The sequence below is a fragment of the Felis catus genome, chromosome B2 (genome assembly GCF_018350175.1).
Source record: "Felis catus isolate Fca126 chromosome B2, F.catus_Fca126_mat1.0, whole genome shotgun sequence".
NCBI classification, from domain to species: Eukaryota; Metazoa; Chordata; class Mammalia; order Carnivora; family Felidae; genus Felis; species Felis catus.
The window spans coordinates 34,992,439-35,009,145 of record NC_058372.1 but is presented as its reverse complement, the minus strand read 5'-3'; the positions used below and the strand labels follow the sequence as shown (position 1 = coordinate 35,009,145).

Sequence of the window (16,707 nt, the reverse complement as noted above, 5' to 3'; positions counted from 1 at the left end):
GTATATTGAAAGACATAAACAAATGAAAAATAAGCCACATGCTCCCACTGCTTTGGGATTATCTTATAATTCATGTGCATGCCCTACAAGCAGCACTTCTGCCCCTAGTCATATGGTCTGGGGCATCTTGTGCTTGGGAACCAGGAGCCATGGATAAGAATGTTCACTGCATTTTTGTAATAGCAAAAAACTGGAACTAACCCAGTGTCCATAGACAGGAAAATGGTTACACTGTGGGATAGAATATTTTACAACCATGAAAATAGTTGAACTACAGCTGCATGTGACATCATGGGACAATTTTAGGAACAAGACATCGAGAAGAAAAATAGCAGAAGACTGCATGTAGAATGACATCATTTTTACAAAGCCCCAAAATAAAACTGAGATCTCATTTAGAGAGAGACGTGGGCAAAATTAAATTTCTTTAGGAATGATAAACAAAATTGACCTGTAAGGTCAGATTAGGAGGTTAGGAGAGGTGGGCTGACAGAAGGGAGAGGAGTGCAAATTTAGGTCTAATGACATTGGGAATAATTCAGTTCTTTAGTTGAACTTATAGTTATTCATTTTTATTGTCATGCTTCATAATTTGATAATTACACATTTTTGGGTATATAATAAATTATCACATCACTTAAAAATGATAATAAAAATGATAATCCTCACACTGGGAGAAGATATCTTCAATTTCTAAAACTAAAAAGGATTAATTTCCTGAATCCCAGGATTAATGCCGTGATTCATAGAGAATTCCAATGAATCAATTAAAAAAAAAAAGATAATGCAACTAAAAAAACAAATGGGCAAAGGATCTGAATGGGAATTCACAGAAAAAAGACCTGAGTGGCTAATTAATATATAAATACATGTTCAAGCTTACTAGAAATAAAGGAAATGCAAATTAAAACATAAGATCCCATTTCATGTTCATCAGATTGGCAAAATTAGAAAGTCTGACAAAACCAAGTGTTGGTGAGATATGGAAAACCAGGAGCTCATCCCCACTGGAGGTGTTTAAATGGGTATAACCACTTTGGAGGCTAGTTGGAAGACATCTGGTTAAGTTGGAGATGCTCATAATGCAAGACCCAGTGACACTGTTTCTGCTATATCCTCGAGAGAAATTCTCACTGTAGTGCCCAGGAGGTGTCACGGGAATGTTTACTCAGGTGTTGTCATAGTGAAACATTAGAAGCAGCAGAAGAATGGATAAAAAAAAATTATGACATTTGTATAATGGACAGGTGTACAGCAGTGAAATGGGTGAGCCAGAGCTCCGTGAATAAATCTCAAAATCATAATGTTAAGTTAAATAAGCAAGTTGTAGCATTATGTAGAATAATTAAGCACCAGATGAAACCTTTTATTAAAAGTTGAAATGTTCGGGGCGCCTGGGTGGCGCAGTCGGTTGAGCGTCCGACTTCAGCCAGGTCACGATCTCGCGGTCCGGGAGTTCGAGCCCCACGTCGGGCTCTGGGCTGATGGCTCAGAGCCTGGAGCCTGTTTCCAATTCTGTGTCTCCCTCTCTCTCTGCCCCTCCCCCGTTCATGCTCTCTCTCTGTCCCAAAAATAAATAAACGTTGAAAAAAAAAATTAAAAAAAAAAAAGTTGAAATGTTCGGGAAGTAATATCATGCCAGTTATGCAAATATTCATACAAGCATAGCACTGCAACTTTAGGGTGGTTTGGACTTCAGTAGGAGAGGAGGGAGGATCTGGTTTTAATTGTGTAGTTTTGTGTTTAAAAAAATTGATCTGAGACAAATATTCATCTTGTTAGTATGGGCAGTTGGTACACATGTGTTGTATTGTCCTGTTTTTTTTTTCTGTATGTTTGCAGTATTCCATAGTAAATATTTTCCAAAGACAACACAGGTATAATTTTTTTTTTATTTTAGAAGTTCTACAAGGGCGCCTAGGTGGCTCAGTTGGTCGGGCATCCGACTTCAGCTCAGGTCATGATCTCGCAGTTTGTGAGTTCAGGCCCCGTGTCGGGCCCTGTGCTGACAGCTCAGAGCCTGGAGTCTTCTTCGGATTCTGTGTGTCCTCCTCTCTCTGCCCCTCCTCCACTCGTGTGCTCTCTCTCTCAAAAATAAATAAATGTTAAAAAAAAAAAAAGTACTATAATATCAGAAGCACTTAGATAAATCTGAGTCTTCCGTGTTGTAAACTCTCAAATTCTGAGCACAGTGGAAGGCTCTGAGTGTACTTCCCCCTAGTGTTGTAGTCCTTGTACATGACAGTAGATTACTTGAATTTAGAAAAATTTCCCCTAAGAACTATTTACATAAATAAGTAAGTTTGGTAAATTGATGTAAATCTCTAACCTATAGGATATGACTAGCTTGTGATAGATAATAAAGCTTCCCTTTACGATTTTGTCAAATCGAGGAATGTTGGTGGTAGAAAGAGGGAGGATTTAGACAAGGTATTAAATTTGCACACTGAGCTCTGCCACTTAACTAGTTCTGAGCCTGTGAACAAAGCTGCTTTGGGAGTTAGATTTTTTGTATCTGCAAAGTTGGACTACTAAAGTCCTCTTTACCGAGTTGTGTCAGGACTAAATAGGCTCATAAGCATTTAAGTACAGAGCCTGGCATTCTCTGGGTACTCGGTCACTTACGGTACTAGTGGACGTGGATCCTGTGTCCTCGTGGACTGTGGGCTCTGGCTGTATTTGGGAATGGTCTCTCGCCTCACTGTTCATTTTGGAAGTGCTCTGGCAAATCAGACTTGCCATTAAGCTCCTGGGCCATCCTGTGCAGTTAGTTTGGGGGTAGCCATAGATGGTGCTTGAAACCTTTGGTCTCTGGAGCAGAACTCTGGGCACCCTCCTGCCTGCTGAGCCCCCTGATGCGTGCTACCTGTTTCAGGCTTTCTCCACAGTAGGCACTCCTGACTACATCGCTCCTGAGGTGTTCATGCAGACCGGGTACAACAAGCTCTGTGATTGGTGGTCGCTCGGCGTGATCATGTACGAGATGCTTATCGGTAAGTTGCATGCTTTCAGGGGGCTTTCTCTGTGCAGCCAGGGTTGAGTCGCTTACTGATAATAGACTGTTTTGATTAGGGGTGGTCTAAGCACTTCTCCCCTCTTGTCTTTCTTTCTTTTTTTTTTTTTTTTTCAACGTTCATTTATTTTTGGGACAGAGAGAGACAGAGCATGAACGGGGGAGGGGCAGAGAGAGAGGGAGACACAGAATCGGAAACAGGCTCCAGGCTCCGAGCCATCAGCCCAGAGCCTGACGCGGGGCTCGAACCCACAGACCGCGAGATCGTGACCTGGCTGAAGTCGGACGCTTAACCGACTGCGCCACCCAGGCGCCCCTCCCCTCTTGTCTTTCAACGTGAAGTTTCCTAGGCAGAAAGCTCGGCCGTCAAATAGCCAAGTATATTCTCTGGCCTGCTGGCATCCTGCGGTTGCTTTGCTGATCATTTATCCATTCTGCATTTTCATCCTCTCCATCTGGCAGCTCTTTCAGTCACTGACATTTGTTAAACATTCGTTGTATGCAGGGAACTTTAACTGGGCATTGCCTCACATGCTCTTTACTTATTTGCTGTCCCCTTCCTTTCTCTAAGCCTTCAAAGCATGGAATCCTCTGATCTCTCTCCCTCTTATTTGGATGGTGTGTCTGGGTATTTGGGGGACATTCTGGTCGGCGGGGGTGGGGTGGTCATATGCCCGAGAGCACTAGAAGAGTAAGTGTATCGTGGCTGTACTGAGCGATTCTGTGGGTGACTGGTGTGGCCTCTGGCGGTGTTGTCTCTGGAGACGCTGGATGGATGCCGGTGGAGGCAGATGTGATCTGTGTGGAGGGCATGCGGAGTAATATGGTATGAGAGTATTTATCCTCTTGCCTGTAGTTCTCAGTAAGAGGCATGGTGGTCACTTTTAAAGCCTGTGGTTTTTTTTTTTTTTCTTTTTATGTTTGTTTATTTCTGAGACAGAGAGAGACAGAGACAGAGCACGAGTGGGGGAGGGGAGAGAGAGAGGGAAATACAGAATCCAAAGCAGGCTCGAGGCTCTGAGCCGTCAGCTCAGAGCCCGACGTGGGGCTTGAACCCACCAACTGCGAGATCATGACCTGAGCCGAAGCTGGACGCTTAACGGATTGAGCCATCCAGGCGCCTCCCTGTTTTTTTTCTTACCAACTTGTTTGGCACTTTACCCGCGTAAGGATATTCCTAGAACGGAGTCATTTCTTAATGATGTTCCACCCTTTCCTCTCTTCTTTGGGTGCAGTGGTTTCCATGTGTGCAGCCTCTGTGTGTCCTCCCTTCTTTTCCCAACTTCAGCTCTGAGCCGGCTCCTTTTGTGGTACCAGAAGCACAAACTCACTTTGGGTTTAGGAGTTTGGGGGAGAATGAAAAATTAGTTCAGATGTTTTCTGGAATGAGTGGAAATCTTGTGCGTGTCATGGAGGGTTGAAGATATATAGAATCATCTTAAGGAGAATACTGTCAGGCAGATTCAAAGTTCTGGGATGTAAAAGCTCTGAAGTGCTTTTTTTATGACAGGCTACCCACCTTTCTGTTCTGAGACCCCTCAAGAGACATATAAGAAGGTGATGAACTGGAAAGAAACTTTGACTTTTCCTCCAGAAGTTCCTATTTCTGAGAAAGCCAAGGATCTAATTTTGAGGTATTAGAGAACACTTCCCACCCAGGCTTTCTGACATGAATGAATTCATATTTTTAAACTTAAATTATTACCTGGTCTGCCCCCTCTCTCTCCCATCCCTCTGTTTAAAAAAGGGGGGAGGGGGGAGTTCTTTTTCTTTTTCCAAAGTGATTACTTGAGGTATGCTGAAAGGCCTCTGTGTTTTCCAGATTCTGCTGTGAGTGGGAACATAGAATTGGAGCCCCTGGAGTTGAGGAAATCAAAAGTAACTCTTTTTTTGAAGGCGTTGACTGGGAACATATCAGGTATATCCATATAAAAGTTTTCGGGATTATTTTAGAAAGTCTGTAATTTGTTTAATAGTAATTTAGAAACACTGTTATCGGTAAGTCACGTAAGGGAAGAGAGCTGCTCAGAGATTCAGGGTCTTTTCTTGTCTTTGTTCGCGGTGAGGATTGGGAGTTGGGGCTTCCGGTCAGCCGTGTGGCGTGGGGTATGGGGAAGCCAGCAGTTATTTCCAGAGTGAAGTGAACTTCGGGTTCCGTGGTGAAGGGAGCACCTAAGAAGCACGTTGCCCTTGCTTTTACCTAGAACACACCAGCTTCTCTATACCAGGGGGCCACCAGCAGGGCTGTCCCCACGCATAGGGAGGTAGGGAAGAAAGAGGAAGAAGGATGGGGGTGGGGAGGGAGGTGGACGTGGCCACGGTGGCGGTTGCGGAGCGCAGCCAGTGGCAGCAACAGCCTGCACCGCCTGCTGCCGTCCGACCTTCTTACTCAGGTTGGTTGGTTGCCAGACAGAAGGCGAAGACGTCATCTCTCGTGATTGTGTTCTGACTTACATTCCTGTAAGTTTTACCTCCGCCTCAGCCACTCTCTCTGTTGACAACCTCTGGTAGAAGGAAGCGCAGAGCCTTTCGTGAGGGAGCACCCAGAGGTTTACTTGCCCTTTTTACAGACGGGGCAGGCCTTGAGGGGAGTGCATTGTTTAGATTTTCATTTTTCTCACTATTTTTGTCTTTCTTCCCAGCTGTGAAAAATTGTTATTTGTATTTTTTCATTTGGTTTGGATGCGGTCAGGTGGCGTGGTCGCTCGGTGTCACGAGCTTTTCAGAGAAAGTAAACGCTGCCTGCCAGCGGATAGTCCTCCCACGTCAGACCCGGGGGCTTTTTAAGTTTATTTATTTTGAGAGCGAGCGAGTGAGCGAGCACAGGCCAGGGAGGGGCAGAGAGAGAGCAAGAGAGAGAATCCCAAGCAGGCTCTGTGCTATCAGCGCCCCGACCAGAGGGCTTTTTTGGAGAAAGACTTAATCAGCAGTGATCCGCGTGATTACTGACCACAGTCATTTTTGACATGTCTGTTCTTGGCAGAGAGAGACCTGCTGCAATATCTATTGAAATCAAAAGCATCGATGATACCTCAAACTTCGATGAGTTTCCGGAATCTGATATCCTTAAGCCAACAGGTAATATCCCCAACACTGCCTCCTGCTGCCTCATAGGTACATCATTTCCGCTCCCATTTTGGGGTTGTGTTTACAAGTCAGGTAGAGGAACATCAGTTCTTTCGGTTCTTTGCGAGTAGTTTTCCAGTGCTAATGCTGGGCAGCAGTGACACCTTGTCGAATGGAGACTGAATACAAACTCCCATGTTTGAACTGGATGGGTACATCACACAGGTTTGTTCTTTGGTTTTTATTTGTTAAATTAAAGGTTAGATGACCTGAAATGACGGAAGTGGGAAAATACAACTTTTAAAGTATCCGTGAAAAATAGGAGGTTCAAAGAACATAGGCAAGCAAACGCAGGCAGTTCGCAGAGTGAAAAAAAAAACAATGTTTCCCAACTAGAAACTGTGGTATCTTCTTCAGAATGTCATGTCTTCAGTACTGAGTAGTCCATTCGGGTAAGGCAGTGAATCAATTCTCACATCTATTTCTTTCCCAGTGGCTACAAGTAATCACCCTGAGACTGACTACAAGAACAAAGACTGGGTCTTCATCAATTACACATACAAGCGCTTTGAGGGCCTGACGGCTCGGGGGGCTATACCTTCCTACATGAAAGCAGCAAAATAGTATCCTTGAACTAGAACCCTAAATGGAGCGGAGTTCTTTGTACAACATTGCGGTTTTCCTCTCACATGCTCTTTTGAAAGAGTTTCCAAGAAGTTTCCGGAACCCACCGGTGTGTCATGGTAAACTCCTGAAACTCGATAGTAAGTGGAGTCTCTTCCATAATGCATCCGAAAACCTGTAGAACAAAGACGACCATTTCTACTGCATCGGCCATAAACAGCTGTGCTGCTTCTTCAGAAGCATCGTGAGCCAATTTGATAGAGGTTTTAAAAAACTCGTTTTCCTAAGTTCATCAGAATGAAGGAGAAAAAACAGCCATCATCAAACATTATTGAGATTGTAACACGTACTTACTGAATATCAGCCAATTTCTGTGATTTTTGTGACAGACACGCTTTCTGCCAAGCCCACCAAGTATTTCTTTTCCTTTACAGCTAAAAGCTCCATAGTACTAAGGAAATAAAGCAATAACGAAAGCCTCAGCAGCCAGCACTCTGGCTCAAGGAGACGCCCCACCGTCCTCTGAGGGGGTGGTGGGGGGCTTCTCCCCATACCTCGGCCTCGGGCGAGTGGCTTGGATAGCCACCATTCACGGTGCACTTTATTTATGGTACTAGCATAAAGACCTGCAATCCAGTGATTTCTCTCCTCCTGCCCATCAAGCTGCTTTTCTGAGTGTTGATGGGGGATACTAGCTCCATCTCTCACTGCTTTCAGAAGGCCCAGAAGCCACGGGGCCTTGCCAAGGAGTCCCAGATCACGTGGAAAACCTTCAGTGTCTCTTCATGGCCGTATCAGAAAATCCCTAAGACGGACGTTGTCGTGGACCAGCGATAGCCGCAGGTGCTGCCAGCAGGAACTCGGTTCCTTCCTGGGAACACAGCAGGGAGAGTCCGGGCAGAGGCAGGAAGCCTGGAACCCCTGTTGGCTAAGGTGCTGCTCCTGCTTGGTCTCTGGAACCTCCTTGGAAGTGAAGGAACCAGCCCCCTAGAAAGTGCAGAGCCAGCCTACGAATCCGTGTAAAGTTCACTCCTCAGTCCTTGATGCAGCCGTGTTTTGTCTTCTCTCTCGGTATTTCTCCTCTCCGATTTAAGTAACCATTTTGCCTTGGAATCATGATTACGAATTTTTCCTTTGCAGATGCCTTCCTGGGGGATGCGCCTCTCCACCCAAAGGGTAGCCTGCAGCTCTGGCTGACCAGGCCTCTCCGCTGTGGCATTCTCACGAGAGACCCTCTGAATTTTAGCACAAAGTGCCTTTTCTTTCACAGCTGCCACCACCTTTAGAGGAATTTTGCTGCGTCAGAAAAATGTGGAGGCTCCATTTTAATGCATTATTTTAAAATTTTTGATAACTCTTCAAGCATCATTTGCACCTGTGTGGTAATTTTGCCTGTTGCAAAGCATCATGGCCAAGCTACAACTGGGAGTCTGCTTTCTGCTAGGCTTGAGGTTGGGATCAACTTGACAGTGTGTCCTAGCTCAGCCATTCAGCAAAGAAAAATGGGGTAATATCAGAGTTACAGTAGTAAATGAAACTGCTTTGGGTTTTAATGTCTTAGAGGAAGAAAAAAAAGGAATATAGGGAAGTATTAACTTTGGATGAAGGTAATGTTTGCCCCTTAATCTTTCATTCATGGTCTGTTAGTGACAAGGAAGTAAATGAGATGCTTTTGTGTAACTTGGTAGTTCCTTTGTATTACCCAATAGTTGACGTTTTGATCCCCAGGTGTTTTGCAAGTATGTGGGGTAAGCACGCTCAAGAGAAGTTAACAGGAGTGGTGATGGTGTGTGGGGAGTGGCAGGGGACGGTTTGTTTTAGGGGAAAATGCCCACATTTTAAACTTCTGAATAAAACTGTGTGAGAAAACACCGTGAACCTGATGTGTTTTAAAGCAAGTGTGGCTTGTGACTCTAAGGGGCAGAGTGCTGGTGGCTTCTTCCAGCCCCTTTGTCTGCGGACCACTGGAACACTGCCTGCCCGTATGCAGGCAGAGTGTTTTTCTGTCTCAGGAAGTCTGGGACCTGCTTTCGCGTTCGCTGAGAACGCGTCTTCTGAATCGGCGTTTGTGTGAGAGCCGCTCTTCTGTTGACCCTGAGCGTCTGTTCTTCCCACCGGCTGCAGGGCTGCACGGTGGGCTCTCCCCCTGCAGCTAGGCCGAGGGCAGAGCGGCTGACAAAAGTGCCGTCAGTTGGTGGGCCCTTTGTACAGCTGTTTACCCCGCCTGGGGTCGACCGGGAACCTCACAGCCTCCTGGGATGGGGCTTCTCGGCCCTCCAGGTCCACCGGGGCAGGAGTCCTGTTGGGTCCCCCTCTGGCTTAGGGAAAGGAGCCCCAGAAAGAGGTGGGAAAGCAAAGGCCATCCGGCGTCAGAACTGCGGCCACAATGTGTATTGTCTTTGCAAAGCTTACGGGTTTCAAGAGACATGTTGGGAACCATTGGCTCAGTGTTGGTCCTGTTCACAGATAGTTCCGTTTCCTGCTCCCGTTAGGGGGAGTTAGAAGACAGGACTTGAACTGTATGGCATACTGAAGTGAAACTGAATACTGTCAGCATTCAGTCTCCTCTTGATTCAGGAGTGCATCAGGATTCTCTTCAGTACCGGTTTTTCTTCTTTCATTTTTTAAAAGTAGGCTCCACACCCAGTGTGGGGCTTGGACTCACAAACCTGAGATCGGGAGTCGGATGCTCTTAACGACTGACCAGCCAGGAGCTGTTTCTTTTAGAATTACTTTGAAAAGTTAGCTATGGAGGAGTTCCTCCGGGGTTAATATTCAGGCTCCGAATAGCAGATTGCGGTTTCAAGACTCCCCTATCTGGCATAGTAGGAATCCTCTGCCATCAACTGCCAATGCCTCTTCTCTGAATTGTTTGCTCGGAAAGCATATTTAGGTTTCACTTTCTCCTGCTTGTGTCACTCCTGGCCCTCTGTGTCTAACCCAAATGGTGTTTCTTCTGGAACTCTGAAAGGATTCAGTGAATGGTATTTTCGCTTCCTAGGTAGCACACACTTCCCTGGAATGAGCTATAAGAGCCACCACTGACTTAACCACCTCCATGATGCTTTTTCGGGCATATTTGCAAAGAAAAACATCTTGCCCCAGGTAACAGTTAAGCATCCATAATATACGGAGCACAGTACTGGGCCCTCTGGGAATGCGCCAGGGAGCCTGCCATGGTTTCTGAACCGCAGAGCAGTTTGAGAATTCCCACCAAGTGGCTTGAGAGCAAGCGGCGTCAGCCGTGAAGCCGCTACGTTAGTGGTGGTGTAACAGTCCTGTTAGGCCGACCTGGCGGTGCTGGGGAGCTGAGCGAAGCTCCCCGATGAGGTTAAGCCGCAGTGACTTGGCGGATGCGAGTGAGCGGTCTGGGATTTTGGAGGCCGGCAGGTGTGGGCTTGTAGTGTGGCAGAGGTGTGGAGCCGGTGTTCCTTCGCGAACACTGCAGTGGCCTTTGTCGCTTCCCCATTTCCCTCTCCCGCTTCAACTCCCTCCCCTCACTTCTGCCCCTCGTGTGAAACATGTATTAATTATCCTGTGCGTGAAACCTGCTAGTCTCCATTTTTATAATCATTTCTCCTGTCACTGGTGTCCTGACAGCCATATCCATTGACTTCCCTTCAGTCCTCGTCTTGACCAACCTGCCGCACACATACTCTTAAAACAAAAACAAACCTCTGCTCCGACCTGACTTCCTTCTTGGTATTTCTTCTGCTACCACTTAAATGCTGGTGCTCCTCCGAGCAATGCCTTTGCCTTCGCCTTCTTATTCATGTGATCTTGGTCATCTCCCCGACCCTGTGACTTCAGCTGCCGTTTCTGCGGTGAGGTCTTCAAAGTGGGCAAGACTTCCTGGACTCCTCCCCGGAGCTCTAGACCATGGAGTCAGGTGACACTAGACACCACCGTCTGGAAGGCCTCACGCAGGCTCAAACGAAAGCCATTCAGAGGAGCTCTTCTTACCTCCGTTGTGTTGTTTATTTTTGAGAGTGTGCGCACACGCCCAGAGGAGGGAGAGGGAATCCCAAGCAGGCTCTGCACTGTCAGCTCAGAGCCTGACGTGGGGGCTTTGAGCTCATAAACTGTGAAATCAGGATCTGGGCCAAAATCAGGAGCCAGACCCTTAACCATTCACCTGAGGCACCCAGGCGCCCCTCCGCAGGAAACTTCTTACACCGCGCCCATCAGGAAACATGCACAACTCTGGATGCAGCCATCCATCCTAGCAGTGTCTTCATGATTTCTTACTGAATGTGCTGCAGTGGCCTCTTAGCTGACTTTTGTCCCTGGTCCTTCCCCTTTCAAGCCCACTGCCCTCTCTGCTGCCAAAGAAATTCTTTCAAATTTCAAGTCTGATTATGTCATTCTCCTACATAAAACCCTTTAGGGCTCCTAATAGTTCTTATAAATGAGACCAGACATCTTTGAGGCAGAGAGTCCTGCCTTACTCTGGCTTCATCTCTGCATCACCCCATCTTCCCTATTATCAATTCACCTTTGCTCATATGGTTGAGTTGGCCTGGACTGCCTCCCCTCTGCACATTCATGGATCCAAAACGACAGTTTTCATTCTTCACGCTTTGGTTCACGTGTCACTTCTAGAATCCTCTTGTGAAGTCTCCTCATGGTAAATACTGGCTACTCCATCCTTCTGGGTTTCCTGAGCGACCTGGACTGCTCGTAGAGGTTTTCCCCCACACAATTATAAAACCCCCTTGAAGAGTGTCTCCAGATCATCGTGTCCCTGTTGTCCTGCAGTGCTTGGCACAGAATATACCCAACAGGCCATGTCTTCAGAGCATGTTCTTAACCTCTGTGCCAATGAAGGCAGACCTGCTAGGGAGGTGCTGGCTTTAGCCCCACTTTGAGTTTTACCACCAGTAAGCTCCCAGGCTAAGTGAGCTGAGGAAATTCTAAGTAGACACCAGACTAGAGTAAGGCCAAACCAGAGACCAAAGGAGAAACCAGAAGCTCTACAGCAGTGCTTCCAGGGGACCTTTCATTCCTGCCATTTAAAGCATTCACTTGCTTTAAACCAGAACCAGAACAGGAAAGTCCGTGAGTTCTCTCGCCTTTCAAACTTACATTTGGCTTTGTGGGGGGTCCTACTTGGTTGGATTTGAGGATTCAGGAGGTCTTGAATTCCAGTTAACCAGGGACTCAAGAAGGCAGACTATTAGGGTTCTGGAAACCTCGGAGTTACAAAGAAATAGGGTGGGAAAGGCACACACAGGCTCAAAGTGACCCTACAGCCCCACAGGAAAGGAAGAGGCTCTGTTCTGGGCAGTCAAGGTGCTACTTCTTTCAGTCCCTTTAATATCTTGACTTCCGACTTTATTTTCTGCTAAAAAACAACATGAACACAAATGATAATATTTTATTATAGAAAAAGCATCCCAAATACAGGATTTCGTAAACACTGGTAGGTGAACAAGTGCAACTTTCAAAGTAAATACAAAGTAAAGAGGTAAAACCTATAAGCATCTTGCCTTTAAGAGAAAATGTACTGTTCTTCCGCAGAGGTGATCCCACCCACAGCACGAACGTGGCTCCGTCTCTACCAGCGAAGGCATCAGGTTCCCTTTCTGAACTCTTATACCCATTTTAACAATCTCAAAATAATGGCAAGAAGTGGCATTGAATAAATTACTAAAATCCCTTGACTCTTAACTTTCTATTGACTTGATAGAAAAAAAAAAGACTATATCACACTTTGACAATTTGAGTTAAAAAGCCTGTGCTCTGATTGTTTTCTGCAAATACATCCATCCTTCCTGGGCTTATTCCACAGTATTTTCATAGACTTGTATACATTAGATATCACGTTGGTTTCTCGGAATTTAGCTTAAAATAATATTGGCTGTTACAAATTGTGCAGTCTAGCTACTTTCTAGCTTCCTTACCATTTTTGCTGTCATTTTTTCTGATACTTTCCCTCCACTTTGGAGAAACCGTTAAGTAATCTCACCAGACACATGTTAACACTCTTTGCCCACTCTCCAGCTCAATGCCAAATGTTTCCTAGTTAACGATACATGATAATGATGCATTAACAAACTCAGATTCTAAACCTCAAATTCAGGTTTATCTTGGCTTGCTGAGATACCTCTGAGTAAGACAGTCTGAGCAAAACCATCTTATTTTGAAGATGGTTCTGTATAAACAGCCTGGCTTACTTATTTAGGCACTTAGAAAAAGAAAAAAACAAAACAAAACACCAAACCTGAGTTCCACCTTTATTAGAAATACCTCTTACCCAGCTGGCCATTAACGGACTCTGAAGGGAATGACGGCAACCCAGCCGCTGTCCCCCTGGGGACTGCATGGTCCTGCCATTATGGAATGTCCTGGCCCCAGGAACAAGCAGCTATGGCTAAGGGGCGCCACCAAACTACAGTGATGCTGAGCTCCAGACTGGGAGGGTGGGGGTGCAGAAGAAACCTCCCTCTCCACAAGAAGGGACCTGTGAGCCCCACTTTTCCCTTTGTCACCATCATCTAGGGACACTGGCAGATTTGCCTGTACAGGTTTCTAGCTCACTCACCCTATGGGTTGGGGCCAAATGCACATGAACCCACTCTGGGGAGGAAAAAAGAACTACTCCTTGAAAGCCTGAGGAAACTAATCATTTACACAGAACAAAGTGTTATTAAGTACATGCCATACTTTCATACCTGGCTTTTTACCTAAGCAAGAACTAATGAGTTTTAGAGTATTAGCTGCGGCATGTTTATACTTAAATGTTAATACGTAAGATGTACAACAGAAGTTATACTTACCAGACCACACAGTTAATTCTAACTTCCTCTGTGATGGCACGGAAGTCAACTGATAAGCATAAAGCACCATTAAACAATTATCTGGGCTGGTCAGTTAGTGGGTATGAGTGTAGGGCTGGTAAGGTTAAAGCCAAACCTGACAAATGAGTCCATGAGTTTCACAGACCTAAAAGTAACCTCTGGCTACAAAAAACACTAATCCTAAACTTTAACCCTTGCCATCAGCCTTACAAACTGGATGCCAGTGGGAGTCAGAAGAGCTCTGTAGGTGGGAGATGGCTCAGTTTAACCCCTTACTTCTACTTCTTTACGAGTAATGAACAGAGCATTGATTTCCACTGTGCTGCTGGTCACATGCACAAGACAACACACTTCTTAAGAACATTCTTGTTCTTCAAGCCTGGAAAGAGCAGCTTTTGACATCCATCTGACTTTACTTTTGGAGGACTAGGACTAGGGCAGTCATAAAATGGAATCCACTGGGGCACCTAGGTGGCTCAGTAGGTTGAGCATCCGACTTCGGCTCAGGTCATGATCTCACAGCTTGTGAGTTCGAGCCCCATGTCAGGCTCTGTGCTGACAGCTCAGAGCCTGGAGCCTGCTTCGGATTCTGTGTCTCCCTCTCTCTCTGCCCCAACGCCTTGCATTCTGTCTCTGTCTCTGTCTCTCTCAAAAAAATAAACAGTAAAAAAAAAAAAAAAAAAAAAAAGGAATCCACTAACTTGTCCTATGGTATCTTATGGGAATGGAATTTAAGAAAACTAGTCACATTATCTTAAAGATGTTAAGGAAACTATGTACCTCTTTGAAATTTGTGATGAGTAAAGGTTCTGGGTAGGTGATAAGAAGACCACCTTTACCACAAAATGACAAATTATCCCCAGACACTTAACATCTGGCTCTAGACTTGAAATTTAGCTCTGCTAATAGCCATGGGGACATAAGGGAAAATGGTTTAGTACTTGGGGGGAGTGATCTCGGGTGTCCTACACCAATGCATTATTAACACAAGAGTCGACAGATCAAACAAAATTACCAGGTGTAATATCCCTTCAACTCATCCTTCCTTTGGGGATGATAGTAGTACGGTTTTTTTACGCAGTGTGAGCTGTGTGACTGGCTACTTCAAAAACAAATATCCTGATATCCAAAAGAATTCCACAGTATGAAAAGAACATACAAAGAAAAATCCTGCGTTGGGACAAAGCCTGTGAGGTGATGTTTCCGCACTCAGCTTCACCCCAAATGTCCCCTTCCCTGGAGCTTTTAGAAGTCTTTCTGTTGAGAAACCAAGCACTTGTGAGAAATTTCTGCTCATCTCTTGAAAATCTTTAAACCGTATGGACTGAGGTTTCCCAGCCACACCCATAGCAATGTGCTGCCCTAGGGTGAAGACCTAAAGGCTTCACACCAGATTCCGAGACAGGATGATCAAAGTAGCCTGACTTGGAGAGGTTCTTGTACTTGAGTTGTGAATTTCATTCCAAATAACTGATTTGTGTAGGCTCAAAAACCTTGAGCCTAAAAAGGTTTCATAAACACTGTTCCGCTATTACTAGAGTTCCTGTCAAAGAATCTGTATGGTTTTGAATTATTCGTCGCATTAATGAAAAACAAAGCTGAATTTAAACTCTTTAAGAAATTTCCTTTTGGACATTTTGATGACAGCCTAGGTCTTCCGGATGCAATCTGGGCACAGAGGCCACCAGGAATGGCATCTTCATTAAATCCTGAATAAGACTCCCATTAGTACCTGGTTGTGGAAGCCAGAGATTGTCTCTTTTTAAAGTCTGGTCCCTTTGCTGCTCAGTAATTCATTTCGCCTGGTACAAAACAAACAAAACAAAAGCCAAGAACAAAGTGTAAAGGATGAGGACTGCTTTGATGAATAGGAGGCAACAGGAGTCTTGACTTCCTTTCCTGCTTTTTGCAGTTATGCAAAGACTGAGTAAACAGCACCAGACCCCAAATTTTCAAGTTACCAGGGCCACTGCCAAGCTGGTAGCTTATTTACCAGTGAGTGCCTTTCATCCCCTGCCGGAGGCACAGATTTCTCAGTAATGAAAAGGACACAGGTTATTTGTGGGAGAAAGGGAGAGGATGGAGAAGCACGTCTCCTCTTCAGGGTGAGACAAACCATGGGAGGACTGGCTGTGGACATTCTGGACAGAGAAGTGCTCCGAAGAGGGGTAGGTCCACAGCTGGCCCTAATCTTGAAAGTCATTAGAAGCCATCTGAGAAAGTGGGGCGTTCAGCCGGTCAAGTTCATCCACTTGGGGTGGGTGGTGCATTAATATCTCCTGGTCCTCTAAGACATCTTCTCCAGCAGCCACCAGATTAGTGAGGGATTTGCTTCGGACACACTGGAAATCCACGTGGCGACTCTTCCCTTCTTCCTTTTCCCATGACATCTGGATAAAGGGGCGCTGCACATAATTATAGATTACTTCAGATCGGCCACCAGGTCTTCTCTTAATTTTTTCTTTACAGGTAGGATAACCTGAAATAAAGCCAAAGGCCATTCCCGTGACTCCAGCAAATTGCTCACTCCAGCTTCCATACTTTCCCTTCCCTCACCACATCAATTGTCTCCCAAATTCAAAGACTGTGCATGAAAACTACTGGGGAAATGACCCCTGACCATGCTCTGCCACTCCCAGTCACCTACACGCGCACCTCCCATCTGTCTGGGTGAATAGGTCTTATCCCTTAGAAAGGAAGTAACAAAAATTCTATCCCTTCTAATGGCAGGGTGCATAATTTCAGAAGCTGTTAGTTCCTGGCAGCAATACCAGAGAAGTCTTTCTAGGCCATGGCTAACTCCAGTCCTCTAATTCTACTGCGTAGAGAACACGCTGTAAGAGAAGCAGTTAAGAAGGTGTGTAATGTGTAGCCTCAAGAAAAAAGCAGGAATGTTGCCTAAAAAATCTGAAAGGCTATCACACGGAAATGGGAGAAATCTTACTCAAAGTAGCTTCAGAGGCTAGAACTAGAAAGAAGAAGACAGAGGAAGTGATCTACTAGATCTACTAGAAAAATATTCTAATGGTAGAACAGTGGATGGGCTTCTCTGGGAAATGGAGTAATCCTTATCACCTTGTTCCGGGAGTTTCCAGTTACCAAAGAATGACGCAGTGGAAAGAGATTTAACAGATCTCAAAAATCTCTTCCAACTTGAAATTCCAACCTAAGTCAGACACAGTGAAGATCTGATGGGCTCTGTGG

General features: G+C 45.4%; 2 protein-coding genes across 4 annotated transcripts in view; one reads left to right on the top strand and one right to left on the bottom strand.

Moving 5' to 3' along the window:
- STK38 (serine/threonine kinase 38) overlaps window positions 1–8,581 on the top strand; it is a 41,733-nt gene extending 33,152 nt beyond the window's left edge. For both annotated transcript variants that reach the window (XM_023253924.2, XM_045057458.1), the window contains exons 10-14: window positions 2,876–2,993; window positions 4,524–4,647; window positions 4,836–4,931; window positions 5,997–6,091; window positions 6,573–8,581. In XM_023253924.2, coding sequence (XP_023109692.2) covers window positions 2,876–2,993; window positions 4,524–4,647; window positions 4,836–4,931; window positions 5,997–6,091; window positions 6,573–6,703 — 564 coding nt within the window. In that variant the 3' untranslated portion in view covers window positions 6,704–8,581. The remainder of the gene's footprint in view (window positions 1–2,875; window positions 2,994–4,523; window positions 4,648–4,835; window positions 4,932–5,996; window positions 6,092–6,572) is intronic.
- A 3,483-nt stretch (window positions 8,582–12,064) lies between these two features.
- KCTD20 (potassium channel tetramerization domain containing 20) overlaps window positions 12,065–16,707 on the bottom strand; it is a 37,936-nt gene continuing 33,293 nt past the window's right edge. For both annotated transcript variants that reach the window (XM_023253923.2, XM_006931651.3), the window contains one exon: window positions 12,065–15,982. In XM_023253923.2, coding sequence (XP_023109691.2) covers window positions 15,690–15,982 — 293 coding nt within the window. In that variant the 3' untranslated portion in view covers window positions 12,065–15,689. The remainder of the gene's footprint in view (window positions 15,983–16,707) is intronic.